General features: G+C 43.1%; 1 protein-coding gene across 4 annotated transcripts in view; it reads left to right on the forward strand.

Annotated features, from left to right (window-relative positions):
- SPATA13 (spermatogenesis associated 13) overlaps positions 1-21,562 on the forward strand; it is a 144,003-nt gene that overhangs the window by 98,196 nt on the left and 24,245 nt on the right. The window contains exon 1 of one of the 4 annotated variants that reach the window (XM_023517221.1): positions 13,799-14,430. The exons of the other annotated variants lie outside the window; for them this stretch is intronic. Within the exon in view, the coding sequence (XP_023372989.1) occupies positions 14,376-14,430 (55 nt within the window). The 5' untranslated portion in view covers positions 13,799-14,375. Of the gene's footprint in view, positions 1-13,798; positions 14,431-21,562 lie in introns of those variants that run through there. 4 annotated transcript variants of the gene reach the window in all.

Genomic DNA, 21,562 nt, shown 5'->3' on the forward strand with positions numbered 1-21,562 from the left:
GTTCGAACCCGCCAGCCTCAGTGTATGTGGCTGGCACTATACCCACTGTGCCATGGGCACCGAGCCAATTTTCACTTTTTTCATTTGACTGTAATCCCTTTTTGCAAGCTGGAAAAGAAGCAAATTGATGCTGTCTAGCCCTCTGACGACCTAGGCTGGATCTCTCCGTCTTCACCAGAATGATGTAATACATGCGTTACTCATAAGCAGGTTGTAAAACTAAATCATTGCCCCCAATACAGATTTTTCATTATGAAATGACCAAAAACCCAGTTCTTTAAAGGCATGATATAAAAAACATCTTAACTTACAAAGGACAGCAAAGACCAGATTATATGCTGGACAGCCTGGCTGTGGGAGTTAGCCAGTGACTGGTGAAGGGAGCAACTCTTTGAAAAACCTGCCCTGAGGTTCTAAAAATATTAATACTTTGTTCTGCTATCCCTAAGAAAGCACCTAAAATGTATTACAGAGTCCCTAAAATTGACCACTGTTTCTACCAGGATCTACCACAAAAACACAAAGAGGTAGGCCTGGGGAATAAGATACTTAAATTTTCAAAATAAATTCCTTGGTCATAAGAAATCCAACATACTGCATTCTTGCTTTTGCCACAAGAACAAATCAAGGACTATTTTAAAGAAAAAGGGTGATGCAAGAACTTTCTAGAACCACAGAAAAACTTACTGCGTCCCCATACAATTACTGTTGCCGTTCTTCCACTGTACATATCCATGTAGAAAATCTGGTCAGGAGATTTTGGCCAGGGCCAGGAGATGGATGAAACTAGTGCATGTCCTGGTTAGCTATTGGAAGCTGAGCTACCATCGTTTGGCCTGGGCCCATCTGTGTGGATAAGCTGTAGCTTTGATAAACATCTGCTATGCATTTGGGCACTGGCTTCAAGCCACTGTCTTACACTAGGCCCAGCCTCCTCTGTGACCTCCTCCCACCAAACTGGATGCTGGTCCTTATAGGTTAGCGCCAGGTGCCTTGGGGTACCCTTGCTGAGCCTGTGGGAACCAGAAAGGCCCAAGCAGAAATTATTGCGCTCATGAGGCCCTCAGAGGATCTGAGATCATTTCTTAAAAACTATCCCCAAATCTTCCCGCTGTCTGCAGGGCTGGTAGGGGCAGGGCTGCCACCCACATGACTGCTGCTCCTACCACGGCCCCAGAGCCTCACTTGCCTTCTTCATCTGGTAAACCTTTACATAGGTTTAAGGTTGGTTAGTGTAAAGAAAAAAAAAAGTACCGAGACATGACCCATTGCCTTCAGGGCCTAGTAGCTTCAAAGTACAATTGGGTATTTTTATTTTTATATTTATTTATTTATTGAGAAGAGTCTCACTATGTTGCCCTCGGTAGAGTGCTGTGGCATCAGAGCTCACAGCAACCTCCAACTCTTGGGCTTAAGCGATTCTCTTACTTCAGCCTCCCAAGTAGTTGGGACTTACAGGCACCCGCCACAACGCCTGGCTATTTTATTGTTGCAGTTGTCATTGTTTAGCAGGCCTGGGCCGGGTTTGAGCCCACCTGCCTCAGTATATATGGCCGGCCCTAACACTGAGCTATGGGCGCCGAGCCAAGTGACTGTTTTCATTAAGGGGGCAACATTATTTCTGTATCTACAACTCCCATGCCTTCTGTTGGATTTTATGCTGGAATGTAGACACCCCTCAGAAATAGAAACGTCTGACTTACGGTTTTTTGGTTTGTTTTTCCCTGATTAGGGACTAGTATTATTGGTAAAAGCACATCACTTCAGCAATATTATGATACATCGATAAGCTTAAAAGTACTGGGAATTGCTATAGGACGGGCCATTAGTGCATAAGCAGACACTGTTACCTCCGAAAATGCCCAAGGTGCTCTGAAACCTTTCTAGGTTGGATTTTAAGTGTTCTCTTAGTTTCAACGATACTTCTTTGGTTTTATTTCAGTTAATAAGTGTATATTATGTACCCATTATGAATGAGGCACCATGATGGGGGCTGGGCAGTCAGGAGGAGGCTAGAGAATGTTCTTGCAGAACTGCCAGTATAGCAGATGGAGAAGCCACCACAGCCGTTTTAAACAGAGCGTGCCAGTGAGGTCAGGGGTGTCTCAAACTTCCTGGAGAGATGACATCAAAGTTGAGTCTCCAGGGATGCAGGGTTAACTAGATTAAGCTTGTTGTTTGGGAGAGGGTTCCAGGCTGAGGGAACAGCACATGCAAGGGTGGAGGCCGGAGAGAAGAGAGGGCCTTGAGATCAGCTAACAGTAGCGCAGCCCACCAGAGACCTGTTAACCAGACCCGGAGCTGATCAGACCAGAACTGTCATCCCAGTGCATGGGTGAGGCCGGCCGACCCATGCCCACGGCACACCCCTGCCTGCTTTCCAGGGCTACTCTGTGCCGCATTCACAAATAGAATTGTGTCCTCACCAGGGGTCAAGGACAGGACCCAGAGCCTGTAAAAATCAGTTGTATTTATTATTATGATTATGGGATTTAGATATTATGTAAGCAAATGAAGTGTGAATATGAGCATCTATGAAAATGAAAGCAAAAAATTGGAGCATCTCAATAAAGTTGAATTTAAAAAAAAATCAAATTTCTGTCACATTTGACAGTTTTGAAAAATGGGTGAATCAAGGAGTCTGTACTCATCAGTGTCTCTGGTTTTATTGCTAGACTTGAAAGAAGCCAGAACTGGAAATCATAGTTGACACACTGGGTGTAGATTGTGCAAGGGAGAAAGCAGAATCCCACCTGACGGATCATGCACACAGAGCCCCGTCCTGCATCATGACAATGATGGATACTTGCACCTGTATGTGTTCTAAGTTAAAACGTCCATGGCATGAATGCACAAATCACTTTTTCTGGCTTAGGACTTTCAGGCAGCCTATTTGCTCCAGGAGAGGACCTGTGGGGAACAGGCTGAGAGGCAAGTCTGGCAGGTCTGACTGCCAAAAGGGAGCAGGGGCAACCAGGAGCCCCTAAGAGCTTTTAAACAGAGTGAGATGGTCAGATTTGCATTTAGACCGAGCACTAGCTGCATGCTGAAGGAGACACCTGAGGAGTCTGTTGCCTAATCAAGTGGCAGCTGAGCTCCGACCTAGGAAAATGACACTAGGACTGGAGAAATGAAGAACATGGAGGTCAAGCTAATTGAATGTTTGGGGTGAGGAAGAAGGAATCTATGCCGACGCCAGGGGCTGAGAGGCAGCACAGGGGGAGAGCACATTGGTCAGGGAGCTGGTTCCGATCCAGGCAGGTGGAGTAGAGCCGTCTGTGTGACAGCTCCGTGGAGAGGTCATCACCCTGCCTGTGGTTTTGTCTCTGACTTGGAGGAGGGAGACTTAACGCTGGAGTAAGACTGCAAGATGGATGGCTCGTAAGGCTTGAGAAAGGAGTGTGGTCACGGGGTGGGCAAGCAGTAAACTGTGAGAAAAGGCTCTCAGGCAGTGCTCTGAAGATCAGCAGCACGTGGGGACCCATGAAGGAAAAGACGTAGGAAGAAGTAGCCAGACAGGTAAGTGGTATCCCACATGTCAAAGGAAGTCAGGGCTTCGAGTAGCGAGTGGTTGACTCTGTCCAATGCGACCAGAGTGTTCAGAGTGAGAAATAGCCTTAGGATCAGACAGCCAGGAGGAGGAGCTGGGTGACCTTAAGAAAAACAGCCTCAGTTCAGCAGTTCAGTGCCAGAATGCAGTGGGAGGGTGTGGGGGGAGTAAAGTGTCATGACGGAGGTATTTTATCTATTTTGTTTAATCTGTGTTGATGGATTTCTGATTTTCTAGTTGAAAATATCTCATAAAAGCTAAGGACTAATTGAAAAAGGATTTGTTAGGCTGCCATATTAAAATTTTATATTACCCGCGTCTGAAAGCTCATTAACATCAATGCGTCATTTTTTATTCTTACTCATTGTTTTCAAAAGAAATAGTTAAGGTGAAGGATTCATCAGAAAGTTTTGCTTTTTGATTTAAAATCTATGTAATGCCCCCGATTAGGAAGTGGGGACATTGAATTATAATAAGTGCTTATGTAATTTTGAATTTGATTTTTTTGTGGATTATATAAATTGAATTGTAAGGAATTACTAGAGCATATTTATTTGAAAATTCTTGAAAAAATGTATTAAGTCTGGATTTGTTGTTTGTTTGTTTGTTTTTTAATTGTTCGTTTGTTTTTGAGACTGAGTCTTATTTGGTTACCCTGGGGTTGAGTGCCTTGGCGTCATAGCTCACAGCAACCTCAGATTCTTGAGCTCAAGAATACAGCATTTACATTGTATTATGCCCTATAAGTAATCTAAAGCTGACTTAAAGTAAGCAGGAGGATGTCTATGGGTTGTATGCAAATACACCATGTTATATTAGGGATGTGAGCATTCCTGGATTGTGGTATCCTCAGGGATCCTGAAAACAATCTTCCTTGGATAATGAAGGATAATTGTGCAACACCCAATACTGAGGCTGATCCTCTTGCCTCAGTCTCTCAGTAGCTAGGACTATAGGCTCTGGCCACCATGCACAGTTAATTTTTCTATTTTTAATAGAGACAGGGCCTCACTCTTGCTCAGTCTGATCTCTTGAACTCCTGAGCTCAAACAATCTGCCTGCTTCAGCCTCCCAGAGTACTAGATTGATTATAGGCATGAGGCAATTCAGCGGCCTCTTTTTTGCTTTTTTAAGACAAAAAAAATCAGGATTTCTTTTCCTTAGTTTGTCTTTTGTGGCTATTTTTTAAAAATCCTACTTTCAATTTGTTACAAATAACAAATGTATGCATTGATAGTTCAGTTAATACATCATAACATATTTCTATTTTTTTCTTAAGATAATTAATAGAAGAAAGCAGTAAGAATTCTTGAGAGGTGGATGTAACTACTCCAAAAGAAAGGGGACTTATACAGATTCTGGCATTATTCCATTGTAATTACTGTTGTGGAGGTTAATTTTCTTACCAGCAGTCTTTTGGATCAAAAAGTGTGAATGTAAACCCAGTCTTCCGTTGACTGGCTCTGTGACCTTGGGCAAGTCTCTTCACCTCAAAGTCTTAATGTCTGTCTGTAATGGAAGAAATAAATATTAACTACCCCACAGATGTGGAAGAATGACCTAGTGCACTGTAAGCATGCAGGAAAAAAGGGACAAAGGCAGTGAGGAGCAGGGAGCTGTTTACACCCAGAGTTTCGAGTTTACTCATTTAACTGCACTAACTGGCATTAACCTTAGACAACTGTATTGACATTTGATAAGTCACTGAATCTGACAAGTCAAGCCCTAGAACAGGGGGAGTCTGTATGGAACACTATTCTGTCTCATTATTATCCAGATGTAGATTAGACCAATTTAAAATATATATGCCTAGGTTATCATGGAAAGAAGAAAACATGCTGACCTTTTTTATTCTAGCTGATTTTTCTGTTGATTTTTCTGGATTCAAAATTTTAAGCATTATCTAATGATTTTCAAGTTATTAGCCAGAGACTCCGTAAAAGAAAAGAAAAAAAGAAAAGCAATAGCAGGTGTTGAGGTGTGCATGATGAAATCTTTTTTTGTTTGATCTCTTATTTTTTAGATTATCTCTTTCTACTTTTTTTTTTTCCAAAACACTTTTCAAGTGTTTTCTTTTAATAAAGAATCAGGGAGAGAATCAGATCTTGCTTAGCACCTGTTGAGAGTGACTGAGTAACTGAGCTTTTAGAAAAGCTGGTAGCAGAATTGGCCACCAAGAGCTTTGACTGTGAGGTGTGGATCCTGTGTGTCTTGCCTGGTTCCCTTCCCCTTTCTTATCCCTCGCTGTACTCCATGCCCAGGTGTATTGGGTGTTGCACAATTATCCTTCATTATCCAAGGAAGATTGTTTTCAGGACCCCTGAGGATACCACAATCCAGGAATGCTCACATCCCTAATATAACATGGTGTATTTGCATACAACCCATAGACATCCTCCTGTTTACTTTAAGTCAGCTTTAGATTATTTATAGGGCATAATACAATGTAAATGCTGTGTAAGTGGTTGTTATACTGTATTATGTAGAGAATAATTACAAAAAATTCTGTACATATTCAGTACAGATGGAATTTTTTTAATGTTTTCAATCTGCAATTTGTTGAATTCACAGATACGTAACCCATAGATATGGAGGGCTGATGTATTTATTTATAAAACAAGATGAATCATGAGGTTCACTTACCAGTAGGCAAGTACCTGTAATGAAAGTGTTTTCTTGATTGCTAAGACTGCACACTGTAAAATCCCTGCCTTCTGACCATGCTATGAGACAGCATGGATTCCACAGAGTCCAAGGAATTTAGAAATCATAAAAGGCTTCCGTATGTGGGAAGGATTACAAGTATGGGCTTAAATGCCCTGAAATGATGTTGCCTGTAAGTCTCAGAGATTACATTAGCTGCAACAGTAGTTACCTTAGCTGATATCCCATCCGTATCATCAAGATTTTAAAGGAGGGTGGCGCCTATGGCTCAGTGGGTAGGGCACCAGCCTTATATACCAAGGGTGACAGGTTCAAACCCAGCCCTGGCCAAACAGCAACAAAAAATAGCCGGGCGTTGTGGTGGGCACCTGTAGTCCCAGTTACTCGGGCAAGAGAATCGCCTAAGCCCAGGAGTTGGAGGTTGCTGTGAGCTGTGTGATGCCACGGCACTCTACCAAGGGTGATAAAGTGAGACATTGTCTCTACAAATAAATAAATAAATAAATAAATAAAGGCAAGCATGAAATAAAGTTTATTAAAAAAAAAAGATTTTAAAGGAATAGTGTTCTATTCCTTATCTTAGAAAAACATAATAAAGTCTTTAACATTTTCCCAACAAACTCATGAAATTTCATCTCCTAGCAATTAAAACACTCTCTGTTTTAAAATATATATTTGTTATATGGAATCAGAGAAAACCTCCAATAGCCAAGACATTACTCAGAAATAAAAACAAAGCAGGAGGAATTATGCTACCAGACCTTAGACTATACTATAAATTCATAGTGATCAAAACAGCATGATACTGGCCCAAAAGCAGAGAGGTAGATGTATGGAACAGAATAGAGAGCCAAGAGATGAACCCAGATACTTACCTTTATTTGATCTTTGGCAAGCCAACTAAAAACATTTAGTGGGGGAAAAGATTCCCTATTTAACAAATGGTGCTGGATGAACTGGCTGGCAACCTGTAGAAGACTGAAACTGGACCCACACCTTTCACCATTAACTAAGACTCTCACTGGATTAAGGATCTAAACTGAAAACATGAAACTATAAAAATACTAGAAGAAAGTGTAGGGAAAACTCTTGAAGAAATGGGCCTGGGCAAATATTTTATGAGGAGGACCCCTGAGACAATTGAATCAGCATCAATAATACACTACTAGGACCTGATCAAACCAAAAAGCTTCTGCACATCCAAGAACACAGTAAGTAAAGCAAGCAGACAGCCCTCAGAATGGGAGAAGATATTTGCAGGTTATGTCTCCAAGAAAGGTTTAAAAACTGGAATCCACAGAGAACTCAAACGTATTAGCAAGAAAAGAACAAGTGATCCCATCTTAGGGTGGGCAAAAGACTTGAAGAGAAATGTCTCTGAAGAAGACAGGCACATGGCCTACAGATATATGAAAAAATGCTCATTATCCTTAATCATAAGAGAAATGCAAATCAAAACCACTTTGAGATATCATCTAACTCCAGTAAGATTAGCCTACAACACAAAATCCCAAAACCAGAGATGTTGGCCTGGATGTGGAGAAAAGGGAACACTTCTACACTGCTGGTAGGAATGCAAACTAATACGTTTCTTTAGGAAAGATGTTTAGAGAACACTTAGAGAACTAAAAATAGACCTGCCATTCCATCCTACAATTCCTCTACTAGGTATATATCCAGGAGACCAAAAATCACACTATAACAAAGTAACTATACATTGTACACTATAACATTGTACCAGAATGCTTATTGTAGCCCAATTCATAATTGCTAAGTCATGGAAGAAGGCCGAGTGCCCATCAACCCACGAATGGATTAATAAATTGTGGTATATGTACACCATGGAATACTATGCAACCTTAAGAAAGATGGAGACTTTACATGTTTATATGGATGGAGCTGGAACATATTCTTCTTAGCAAAGTATCTCAAGAATGTAAGAACAATTATCCAATGTACTCAGCCCTACTATGAAACCAATTTGTAGCTTTCTTATGAAAGCTATAACCCAATTATAGCCCAAGAAGAAGGGGAAAGGGTAGAGGGAGGGGAGGGAAGGAGGAAGGATGGGTGGAGGGAGGGTAATTGGTGGGACCACACCTACTATGTATCTTACAAGGGTACATGGGAAATTTACTAGGTGTAGAATATAAATGTCTAAACACAACAACTAAGAAAATGCCGTGAAGGCTATATTAATCAGTTTGATGAAAACATTTCAAATTGTGTGTAAAACCAACACATTGTAGCCCATGATTGCATTAATGTACACAGCTGTGATTTAATAAAAAAATATATATATAGTTCAGATTTTTATAAACTATAAAAGTAACAGTTCTTCGAAGTACCATGTGTCTAATTGCTAAATGTCAGAAATTAGATTTTGAAAAGAGAAGAAAGAATACAGCGTGTTCAGGATGCAGTATACTATGTTAAACTATTTTCAATTGCACATGAACTTTATGGATGCCCTGTATTAAAAGTCAGAGGAAAGAGAGCAGGAGATCTAAACATCGACAAATAATCATGAAGTGTGAATACTCTGCACCTGTTACTGGCCTGCTCTCACAGGCAAGGAACCCAAGGCTTAGAAATATTCTGCAACTTTTCCTAGCTCAGCTAAGCAAGATTTAAGTAGGAGATGATAGAGCTGGCATTCAAACGATATCAAACAGACTTGAAAGCCCAGATTGCTTCTCGTTCCACTCACTGTCTCCCATGCATTTTCTCAAAACATCACCAAATATAAAATTATATCATTTATTTGCACAAAGATTTATCTGTTTGGTTTTTTTTTAAATACCATTCCCTAATAATTGCCTTTTACTAAGACAAAGAAAAAAGTGAAATTCATTTAGTGCCTATTGTGTTCTTGTTGTTTGAAACATGCTCAGTCCTAAGGATCCAAAGACAGCTAGATACAGAAAAGAGGTGACATCTTTATTAGGCTTTGAAGGATGAAGAAGCCACAGGTGCTTACAGAGGATAGGAAAGCAGTGACCTTCAAATGAAGATACACTGTTAGTCTTTGAAAGGGCAAGTTTATATTTGTTCCTGCATTAAGCTAAGTTTTAGCTAGTGCTTGGTGACACACTGTCTTGTTTGTAACCATTTTTGGAGAGGGTGGGTTATGGAGCATGAGGGGGTTTATTGAAGCCACATGGAGTAGATGTACCACAGGCTTTGTGTGCTCAGGGCCATGTTGCTTCAAGTTGAAGAGCAGTCGCTTTGAAATCACATAAAGACGTACTTTTCCTTCCTTGTTGTCTTTAAGCCTTCACTGGCGGTTTTTACACTGCATGACCTTGTAACCCAGGCTGCATTTCCTGTGTGCCATGTGTGACTGTCCCCTCTGCTTCTGTGGTGAAGCGTCTGTAGCAGATGTTTCACTGAGCCCTACATGGAGCCTGGCTTTGCTGTGCCAGAGCCGTCCGCATGCCGAGACAGCGGCCCGCGTCACACATCAGCACGTGCTGGAGACCATCATGTCCCGTGTTGTGTTCAGTGCCTTTGAGATTTCTCTGGAAAATAGCATAACTGTGACCTTCTAGATTAACCATACTGTTCGTCTTTATTCAGAATTAAGGGATCACTATGGGCACTCATTTATTTATGTAGAACGTTGGTCTGATGGCAAAGGTAGCAAATTATTCCCTGTTAACGAGTCCCCCACATCAGCTGTGGGAGGGAGAGGGCAGGGGATGTGTGTACATAGATCCTGTGCGTTACGTTACTCCTGATTCTGAGCAGTCATTGCCCCTGTGGGAGTTGGACTGTGGCCCAGTCCAGCCGGTGGCGGCTAGTGGGTAGGGACTCCTTGGTCTTTGGCTGATGTGGTGCCCATCTTTGATTCATTTTCTAAAATTGGCAGGAGAAGCTGAGCGCAGTGCGTCATACCTGTAACCCTGGCACTCTGGGAGGCTGAGAGGGGCAGACTGCTTGAGTTGTGGAGTTCTAGACCAGCCTGAGCAAGACCGAGACCCATCTTTACTAAAAATAGAAAAATTTGCCGGGCATGTGGCTGGCACCCTATAATCCCAGCTGCTGGGGAGGCTGAGGCAAGAAGATTGTTTGAGCCCAAGAGTTTGAGGTTGCTATGAGCTATGATGTCTCGGCACTCTACCCAGGATGACAGAGTGAGACTCAGTCTAAAAAAATAAATAAATAAATAAAAATAAAATTGCCAGGAGTGCTTTGCCAAAGAATAATAGTGTTACTCTGTCCCCTTACACAGCACCTGCCTTCAGTTTTTAGTACTGGAGCTATCTCTAAATGTAGTGGGGATGTAAAGTTCCTAGGATATTCCTGTGTTCTGGATATCCTAGTACCTGTAGGGAAGTTGCTGCTGTGAGGAAACGGCAGAGAAGCAGCGGTAGCAGGTGGGAAACTTTAGTTGCCGGCGATCTTTCTGCACATACACCATAACTGTACTTAACACACGAGGATATCAGAAAATCAGAACTTCGGGGAACCTGACCAGCTGCCTAGTCAGTCTTGAGAACAGTACAGGAAGAGTGAGTGGTGAAACTGCTCACTGCTTTGAGTTTGAGGTATGGTCAGTTACTTACCTTCCCAGAGTTTTAGGGTATTTCTTTCATTCATATGTATACATATATGTTTTGGGGCCACTTTGCCAAAAATAAATTAGTGTATCTATAGAATAAAAATTATCAGAACATCCCACGTGTTTTTAGCGCTTATTTTATTCTCTCTGATTTCTAAATATTTGATAACGTACAGGGTGTCCATAAACTTTGTGTGCAGTTTAAAATAGTAAACTATCTATGGATGCCCTGTGATAATTTGGGTGCCTCCACTCCTGTGGGACTAATCCCTTCACATAACCCTTTCAGCCTTGCCAGTAGTAAGTAGAGTTTGGGGCTTGCCAGTCCCGGTGACACTGTGGTATCTTATCCAGAGAGAATAGATTAATTTGGAGGCACTGGAGGGGCAGTATTTTAAGACTTCTTTCAACCAAGCATAAAGTTTTTGTTGTAGCTTGCTTATTGATCTGGTAAATGGAGGCTCTTATCTCTAAAAAAATGTTTAAAAAGCTAAAAGTCAGATCTGCTCTTTCTTCTGTCATACCCCTTTCAACATTTAGCTTCTTCCAGAAATGTCTTAGAAGGGTTGTTGGGTCACGTCCTTTGAGAAGACGCCTGGGTTCAATTTAGTTTTTGTTTATTTACCTTTTTTCTTCTTCTTATCTTCTTTCTGTTTTGAGTGCACAGTGAAGTATGTTTACTTACCGAGTGCCTCTGATTTAAGATCTGTAATCTCAAGGTTCTTCCTCTCGTGCACCAACTTCATTTCTGGATTTAGTGAAAGACCTTGGGAAACAGAAACTATCCTCTAGATCAGACACCAATCAAAAGTGAAAGTCAGCAAATAGACCTGTAACCCAGGTCTAGGAAACGTGTCAATGAAAGCATTTGCTTTTTGAAAACTAGCGATTTTTAACGGCAACAACGACAAAAAGAAAAAAAAAATTCTCTGAATTTTATTTGTGTCCCGCTGAAATGTAGTCATTGTTAGATGGAAACCAGTTAGAGCGAATTCCCACTTTCCACCGCCTTGCATCTCTGTATTCCACTCTTTACATCTTCGTTCTTATTAAAACCAGATCTGCTAATTCATTCCTGGGAGAACTAAACTTCGTCAGTTCCTGAATTGATGAAGAAAACACACTGGTGTTCAAGATTTCGTCTCACAGCAGAGCTTCTCAAAATATGTTGCACGGTTTCTTGAGTTGCCTAGATCAACAGTTCTCAAACCTGATTGTGCATTTGGATGACCTTGGATCTTGTTAAATTCCTATTCTGATTCCACAGATCTGGGGTAGGGCCTGAGAATCTTCATTTCTAACCAACTCCCAGGTCATGCCAGTGTTGCTGGACCACAGACCCCACTTTGAATTAGCAGGGCTGGAGGATAGTTTCTTTGGCATAGTCATACATGTTATTGTAAAAAGAATTTTGTGCCAAGGAAGATTGGGAAACACTATTTTAAACAAGATTACACAGCTATCTATTTGGACTTCTTAGAACCTATGATTACTAATGAACCCATGGACTTCCAAGAGGTCGATACAGTCAGTATACAGTGGTTTTCCTTTTCTCTCTCCTCTCCCCTCCCCTCCCCTCTCACCTCCTTTCCCCTTTTACTTTTTCCTCCTTCCCTTACCCCCTTCCCCTCCCTTTCATTTTTTTTTCTTTCATTTTTTTTTTTTTTTTTTTTTTGAGACAGAGTTGTACTCTGCCACCCTGGGTAGATTGCCGTGGTTTGATAGCTCACAGCAACCTCAACCTCTTGGGCTTGAACAATCCTCTTACCTTAGTCTCTTGAGTAGCTGGTACTATAGGTGTGCACCACTACACCTGGCTAGTTTTTTTCTATTTTTAGTAGAGGTGGAGTCTCACTCTTGTTTAGGCTGGTCTGGAACTCCTGAGCTCAAGCAGTCCACCCACCTTGGCCTCCCAGAGTGCTGGGATTACAGACATGAGCCACTATGCTCAGTTGTATACAGTGGTTTTTAAACTTCTTTTCATAAAGCATGTTATGCAACTAGTGTTCCATGAGGTGTACTTAGGGAACTTTACATGATACAGTCTGCTGTGAAAGATGATGTGAAGGAGCTTTTGAGTCTAACTGAATAAAACACCACCTTGATTGGTAACAGATACACCCCTACTGAATGAACTATCAAGCATCTTAAATATTTTACTCTTAAAAATCATCTTTTAAAAATACATCTTTTAAAAGATTTGAAGCTGATATGGTTGTGTGTGTTTGACTTTTATGTGGGTAACTGAAACTCTTAAGTTCCCCAGAAAACTTTCCTTAGCTAGATTTAAGGGTAAGATGCACCAAATCAATAATAGTAGCCTTATATATTTAAAGGTTAAAAAAAAGCCTACAAGGTAGTGTGTAGTCAATAGGGTGTTATAACTAATAATGCGGCCTTGCATTCTGTTTGCATTTTGCCTTCATGCTCTGAGGTCTGTGGGAAGTGGCATGTTATTAAGGGACCTCAGGGAACAGCAGGAGCAGCCTGGCAATTAACATTTGTTAACCCTTCCTAAAGTGCCAGAGCTGTGCTAAACAGTTGTAATATGTTTTGGAATAACTCTGTGGGGAGGGACTGTTGGTGGTCCAGTCATCCCTACTCCGCAGATGAGGAGACCAAGCTGCCTGCAGACTTGGAAGCTTTCCCTAACTTTGTTAGGGAAGAGTAGATTTTGATCATAGTCTGATTTGCTAATTGGCGCTATCACTTGTTGTTATACCCACGGTTAGTGAGAGGTGACCACCAAGGTCTAATTTGCATATGTTATCTCCTCCTTCATAAAGTTAAAAAGGCAGTGTCTTCCTGTCATGAGGAAATTAAAGGAAGCACTCTATTTGCTAATAGTTGTTTCACAATATGAAAGAAAGACTTGCTCATTGTAGATAATTTGGGAAATACAGAAATACAGAGAGGAAATAAAAATAACCCTAATGTGTTATCTAGAAAGAACTTCTTTTAAGAAAAACAATTTTCTTCATCATAGAGGAGGTATGCTTTACATTATAAAAGAGTGACAAATTCCTTTCACATAGTAAATAATCACTACATACCTTTTAAACATAATCCCTCCTTTAAAGTGATTTTATACATTTACAGCCAACTTAATGCAGTGTCATAACTCAGATTTTTGTCATACCATAGTGGGAGAAATCCTAACTCTGGTTTTGAACTTAGCGGCCCCTGTGTTTTTCTCCTGTGAAATAAATACTTTTTGAAAAGCTCCCTGAAAGTCAGTTCAGGTTTGGGGATCTTAGTTAAAAGCAGCAAACACGTTTCCACTTCCTTCCTGCACCTCACAGGCTTGCGAGAGAGTGTTTGGGTTTGGTGTGTGTAGGTTTCGCCCTGGTTTAGAATCTCCTCCCCAGTGGTCGCAGCGATGTGGCCGCGGTCACAGAGAGCGGAGCGCAGAGCGGCTGTCAGTTTCTGGGCAGGCTCTGGGCAGGAATGCACACAACGTCAAAGCAGTGAATAAGCGATTTCTGCAGTTCCGTAGCTGCGAGTCTGTGCGTGTGCGATCCTCCGTGGTGCTTTGAGGACCGGCTCCTCAGTCACACCCAGCCCTACTCTGAATGTTGCTGTTTTCCAAACAAAAGGATGGTAGCTAGAGGGGAAATAGCAAGATTTTGGAGTCTGGAAAGCCTTCACATGGGTACGTGGACAGAGAATGGATTATTCATCCTCTCTCGCGACACTGCTGATTCGACTCTTTCCTTTCAGAGTTGCAGTTCTCTCTCTCTCTCTATCTCTCCCTCGACGCTGCCACTTGTCAGGTGTGAGCGTGCAGGGGAGGCTCACTCCTCCTAGGAAAGGGTTCTGAGGGTAGTTTTACTTGTGGGCATAGTCAATCAAAGAAATTGGTTTTATTTATGGCATAAAGTTTGTATGAAATAGAAAATAATAAGAGATCAGCATTGACCATCCTTCACGAATGATGGGTCTGGTTTTTGCTGCTATTACTGTCATTGGTTTTTGCTTCTATTACATGAAATTCTTTTATTTAAGAGCCTATGAAAATATTCCTTGCTAAGTTAGGATGTGTGAAGTTTTACAGCTATGAATTGATGGAATTGATTTTTCAAAACTACTATTTCTTGTTTTCAAAAGTGAGACGGCCCGGTATTTCCTTATTACATCGTGCCATATCTTCCCCCTTCCTTTTTTCATGTTTTTATAAGTATTATCAACTGGATAAGTTCCTACTTAAATGTGAAATAAATGTCATGTTCTCACACTAGGAAGTTAGAAACTCTAATGCATATATTTTTGAAAGGAAGTAAGAAAAAAAATACTTCACAGACAGAATTTTCTCTGGCTGTTCTGCATGGATACAATAGGATGCTTTAGAAACAGATCTTGTCTGTGTTTCTGCCTCAGATGCCAGGAACTGGGGCTGAAATGAATGAGAACTGTGGACGGCAGCTTGAAGCCGCCTGGGCCTCCAGAGCAGTGCAGGGTGCAGGCTGTGCTTTCTTCCTTGTTTTGATTGGTCTCTTTGCTGGCTGAGAGAAAATAGGGATGTGGTTATGGCTTCTGTGTCTGGCGGCTTATCAAAAGACTGGCATGTCCTCCATTCCACTAGCCAAAATTTAAAAAAAGGGGAAAAAAAAGTTGCCCCATGATTTCTATATTGAGAACACAGACCACAGGAGTGGCAGGACAGGGCAACTAGGCGAGGCTGGCGGGGTGGGGGAGCGGGCATGGGGTGATCCTCCCTGTGTGCCTGTGCCTGTGAACAGGGGTGGGTTTCCTCTGGCCCAGGGTGCAGGGGCGGCAGGAGGGCCCCACCTCTCCAACATTCTACTGTCCTCCCTGAGGCCTAGGGAAGGCCCATCCCAGCACTGAAAAGATGCCCCTCCATGCTGCTAAAGGCACACAGCAGTTAGCTCTGCTCTCTTAGGCTTTGTCCTTTGGGGAATTGAGTGAATCCTGCTCCCAAGCCCTAGCTCCATCCCACTAGCCTGGCTTTGCAGAGGAAGACCCCATGCCGAGCGCCAGCACTGCCTGGGAAGGCCAGTCAGTCCCAGTCTTTCATTTACTTCTGAGAGGTATTTGGTTGTGTGTTCCAGAGACTGCTGTCTCTCACATACTACTCTGAGCAAATATATATAATGAAATAACAAATACAATATTTAAAATACAGAATAAAGCTTGTCTGGTGGGTTTCTTCAGACAGGTGTGTAAGACTGGAAAGGGCAGGGCCAGGGGAGGAGTGGGTGCCCTGAGGGACAGCCTGGGGCTCCCAGGAGAGCACCTTGGCAGGGAGCCAGCCCAGGGAGGGTGGGCCAGAGGGCTGAGGCCCTGTCTTGTCTGTCCTGTTGATGCCCCTAAGTGGGCCAGGCCCCAGGCAGGCTCATAGCAGGATCGCTGTGAGCCAGACACACCTGGGAGCAGTTACTTAACCTATTTAGCCACAGTTTCCTCCCTGATAAACAGCAATAATCCAGATGCTTGTGAAGCAGGGCAGAGAGGATTCATGTGAGGTACTGACTGCAGAACTCCCCGCGTAGATGCAGTGAAACTGGCTGGGTTAATGCTCAGGTCTGTCCAGCTGGGCCAGCAGGGCCAGCAGGGCAGCTATCAGGAGCTGGAAGGGGCAGAAAGACCCCAGTCAGGGAAGGGCCAGGTAGAGAAGAGGGTGCCAGGTGTTAGCTAGGATGGAAAAGAGCAGCTGGGCTCAGAGTTAAAAGCCCCAGAACAGGGAGTACCTAGCCAGGACAAGCCAAAGTAAAACCCAAGGGCTCTTCCAAATTCCAGGTCTGAGTTAGAGGTGGGTCGGGGGCTGAGCTCTGAGAGCAGGAGGGACCAGAGCCTCTCGCTTAGCTCAGAGTCTGGAGCCCCAATGTGCTCCCAGAGGTGGGTGCAGAGGGGATATAGCTCCTTGGGGATTGGCTGCCTAGAGCACCTGTTCCAACCTTCCTACCCTTACAGGGCTCTGCATACCCATTTTATAGGTGAGCACAGTCAGGTTTGTTTGTTTGTTTGTTTGTTTATAAAGGAGGCAGAGTCTACGTCTACGTCTCCCTCTGTCATTCTAGCTGGAGTACAGTGGCATCATCACAGCTCACAGCAAACTCAAACTCCTAGCCTCAAGTGATCTTCTTGCTTCAGCTTCCTGAGTAGCTAGGGCTCCAAGTGTGCACCACCATGCCTGACTCTTTTATTTTTTTGTGGAGATGGGGGTCTTATAATGTTGCCCAGGCTGGTCTCAAACTTTTGGCCTCAAACCATCCTTCCACCTCAGCCTCCCAAAATGCTAGGATTACAGGTATAAAAACTTTTTTTTTAATGTTAGAGCATATGCAAGCTGACGTCAGAGAAAGCTTTGGCTTTAGACGAAGAGGAGGGAAAACTGCTCTCTTAGAGTTTCATAAAATAAAAACTCATCGAACCATTTGGAGAAAGATGTCCATTTTCAGGGTTTAGTTAGTACGCATTAGGCTCAGTCATGATGTCATTTGCTCCCGTCAGCTGGGGGCGGGAAAAGCCAATATGGCCTTAAATTAAATACAGATGTAAAGCTATACATGGAGAGAATTACCTTTTTTAAGTCCTTTCAACATTATCAGAGGTTATCAGTGAAGGTTAATATGTATTACATTTCTTAGGACTCTTTTTGATCTAATTGTTGTAGTAAATTAAAAATTTCAAAAATGGCTCGGCCGCTAAGGCGCCAGCCACATACACCTGAGCTGGTGGGTTCGAATCTAGGCCAGGCCCACCAAACAACAATGATGGCTGCAACAAAAAATAGCCAGGCGTTTGGTGGGCGCTTGTAGTCCCAGCTACTTGGGAGGCACAGGCAAGGAGAATCACTTAAGCCCAGGAGTTGGAGCTTGTTGTGAGCTGTGACACCATGGCATTCTACCCAGGGCAACAGCTTGAGGCTCTGTCTCAAAAAAAAAAAATAAAAAATACTGCTTATGGTGAATGGCTTGGAAGTCTGTATAAGATCTGGTAGAAACTTTCCCAACTGTAACTTTTTACATTGTAGGGTATGAAAGATAAATAGTTCACGCTTTAATTCAATCAGCCAACACTGACTAATAAGCATACTCCTTGTCCTTGAGACAAGGTCTTCCCTGGGACAGGAATGGGGGTGCCTCTCACTTACAGGGAGAGACATATAAACAGCTAACTTAAATGTAACAGCTGCAAAATGAATGTGAGAGATGCTTTGAAAGAGGTGAACTTGAAGTATTTCTACAAAGTTAAAGACAGAGACCATTGCTGCAGGGGTCAGGGAATAATAGGGAAGGGGTTGACAATTCGTGGCCTCCTATCACCAAGAAGTGACAGTGAAACTTTTGAAGGACGAGTCAGAATTCGATCGCCTGTTTTGAGTGGGAAGCTTGCTCCAGGTGGAGCAGACAGCATGGATAAAAAGGTTTTTTTGTCCTCCTTGTTGGAACAGGGAACATTCAGTGGTATAAAATGGCTAACTCAGGGGTTCTCAACCAATGCGATCAGAATCTGTTGCCCTGCAACTTTTGGCTTACTGCATGTCCAGCCAACAAAAGCACAGATCTTGGAACAATCCATGCTTGTGGCATGGTTTAAGGAAGCTTAACCTGAAGGTGGAATGGCTAACCAGCTGTCAGAATAGCTTGCGCAGGTTTTGAAAATAGATTCTCAGCAGATCTGCCCCCTACTCCTCCAGCCTGGTTCAGTGGCCCAGGGTAGGGCAGGATCTTTATTTTATTTTATTTTTGCAGTTTTTGTCCAGGGCCAGGTTTGAACCCACCACCTCCGGTATATGGGGCCGGTGCCCTACTCCTTTGAGCCACAGGCGCTGCCCAGGATCTTTATTTTTCTAAACATTCTCCATGTGACTGGATGCTGTTGGCCCTGGGTGTTTGGGAGCCAGTGAAGCAGGCGTCCTGGAAGTCATGTAGCATGTTCTGACAGGATGTGACCTCTGTGTGCATGTCCATGGCTTGAGAGTCATCCTGGGGACCAGGGGTCTGGCCACAGAGCAGGGACAGTCGCCCACCCGCCAGTGAACATGAACTGCCTACCTGCCCTTGCCATTTCTGTTTTTTAAGACGAGAAGCCAGAATGGCTTACCTCCACTCTGAGGAAGTCTGAGTGACCAGCAGGAGATGTTCTGAAATCTTATGCATGTTTTCAGCAGATTCCTCTTAGTGTGGGAATTTCCCTCAAGTCAAGTGAGGGGAAGTCCCCACCAGGGCAGCAGCGGCTGGGCGGGAACAGCCCATTAGTAGGCAGTGTCAACGTCCCTGTCAGCAGGGCCTGTGATGAAAACAGCCCAGAGCACAATGTTAGGGATGTTAGCTTAGCTTTAGTTCCCATCTCCCATTTGTTTAACAAAAGACTTCAAACTTTGCCTTGTCATCATACCCTCACCAGGGACATCATACCCTCACCAGGGACAAGGCGTTTTCTCAGTTACACATGAGAAAGATGAGAAGTGAAGGGCAGAGAGGCGCAGCCCTTTCTGAGATGCTCACTAGGACTCAAACTGAGGCCCAGGGACGCTTGGTCCAGGGCTTTTGAGAGCCTGTCACACCGATCAAAAACTCTGAAGTTGCAAAAATAAGCCAGGCCAGGAAAAAGGCCTGTTGTTTGTCTCGAGAAAACCTCCCACCAGGACAGGGGCGGTGGGGATGTTTTCTGTTTGTGCTGATAGGAAGGTGCTTGAAACAAAGCTGTCCGTTGATGATGTGTGATATTTCCTGTCATAAAAATTCACCTTTAGAATCAGTTGTCAAGTGTGGTCCTTTCACAGATGTATAAATTAAGTTCAGACACAAGAATGTTACTATCCTGAAGAGGAGAGAAGCTGTGTCTTCCTGGCTTTTTGTTTTTTAGGATCTTCTCTGAGTGTATTTGTACTGGTCCTACTGGCACATCCTCTGTGCCTACCACACTGTGCTCTGAGATTGTCCCCAAAGCTGCATCAGCCAGGGCTGGAAAGGTGGCTTTGGGGAGTTTTCCTCAGCCAAGAGCTGGTCGGTTCATCCAGGAAGAACACAGACATGAGGAGGGAAGATGACATTCATGGACGGGACAGGCTGTGAGGCTGGAAGTGGATGGTGCCCCAGCACCATGCCCAGGAGACCAGGAGGACAGTGTTTACAGGGGTGATGATTAACCGTGATAATTTAAATAAGAGTATTACAAATTTATTCATTCAATATCTAGAATTGATATTGCTCTGTAGAAAACTGGGTGCTCCTAGAGTTGCCCCTCTCAGAGGGCTGTGCTGACCCAGGCATGCAGCGCCGTCTGTCGCTGAAGGATGTGCTTCCTTGGCTTGACAGAAGCTGTAAGAAGACCTGTGGAAAGAAAGCTCAGTCTGTCTGCCCTTGTGCTGATTACATGTAGGAGTTGGGGGTTTTCAAAAATGACCATTCCATGCCTATGTTTTCTTTCTTGGTACAATTTTATTTCAGGGTGGCCCCTGTGGCTCAAAGGAGTAAGGCTCCAGCCCCATATACGGGAGGTGGTGGGTTCAAACCCGGCCCTGGCCAAATACTGCAATAAATAAAATAAATAAATAAATTCATTTCAGATTAATGTGAGGGCATACTTATAATTTCAACCAAAGAAACACAACTGATGAGGATGGAACTGTTGGTGAAAATGTAAAAGAACGCAGCTATTATGGAAAACAGTATATAGGACCTCATCCCCAAATTAAGACTAGAATTATCAACCAGCAACCCCACTTCTGCATATACAACCAAAAGAATTGAAAGCAGGGTCTTGAAAAGATAATTTGCATACCCACGTTAATGGCAGAATTACTCACAATAGCCAGGAAGCTATTTTCATCCATACGTGAACAAATGGAATGTGTCGTGTACACGGAATATCACACACCCTTCAAAAAGAAGGAAATTCTGACACCTAGTCGTATGAGTGGACCTCAGGGACATTATGCAGAGTGAAATAAGCCAGTCAGAAAGGACAAGTATTATATGATTCTGTTCATATAAAGTAGCTAAAGTAGTTAAAACTCCAGAGACAGAAAATGGAAAGGCAGTTGCCCAGGAACTGGGGGATCAGTGTTTAATGAGTAGAGGGTTTTAGTTTTGCAAGACGAGAAAGTTCTGTCTGTTGTGCAACAGTGTAAACGTACTTAACGCTACTCAGCTGTACCTTAAAAATGACAAAGGTGGTAAAATTTAATGTCATGTGGCTTTTTATCACCTAGGAAGGAAAAAGAAAACCAACAGGATACAATGTACATTTTTATTATAATATATTAATTCCCCTTGATACTGCTGAAGCCCTTTCTGAGAGTTTATAAGAGGGCTACTGTGGAAAATTCCCCTCGAGAAGAAGTCATCGTTATTAACTTCAATACACAGTTGAGGCATTTGCAGCCATGGACATTAGCGAGGCGGCAGGGACACAGGCCCATGAGTCTGGTGTGGTGCAGAGGCCAGCCTGGCCTGGGGGAGTGGGCTTTGACACACAGTGGGCACATGGAAGATTTTTCAGCCAAACTGCCAAGTACTATTTCCCTATCAGCAATTTGCAATTCAGTTGGAAAATACTTGCTGAGTGCCTTCTGAATGTTAGTTATTATGCTCAGTGCTGGGAACAAAGAAACAGGTTCTCTTGCGGGCTCGGTAGCTCAACGCCTGTATTCCTAGCACCCTGGGAGGCTGAGGCAGGTGGATTGCCTGAGTTCACAGGTTCGAAACCAGCCTGAGCCAGAGTGAGACCCTCGTCTCTAAAAATAGCCGGGCATTGTGGCAGACACCTGTAGTCTCAGCTACTTGGGAGGCTGAGACAAGAGAATCTCTTGAGCC

The sequence above is a fragment of the Otolemur garnettii genome, unplaced genomic scaffold (assembly GCF_000181295.1).
Source record: "Otolemur garnettii isolate 467f Iridium unplaced genomic scaffold, OtoGar3 scaffold00106, whole genome shotgun sequence".
Classification (NCBI taxonomy): Eukaryota; Metazoa; Chordata; class Mammalia; order Primates; family Galagidae; genus Otolemur; species Otolemur garnettii.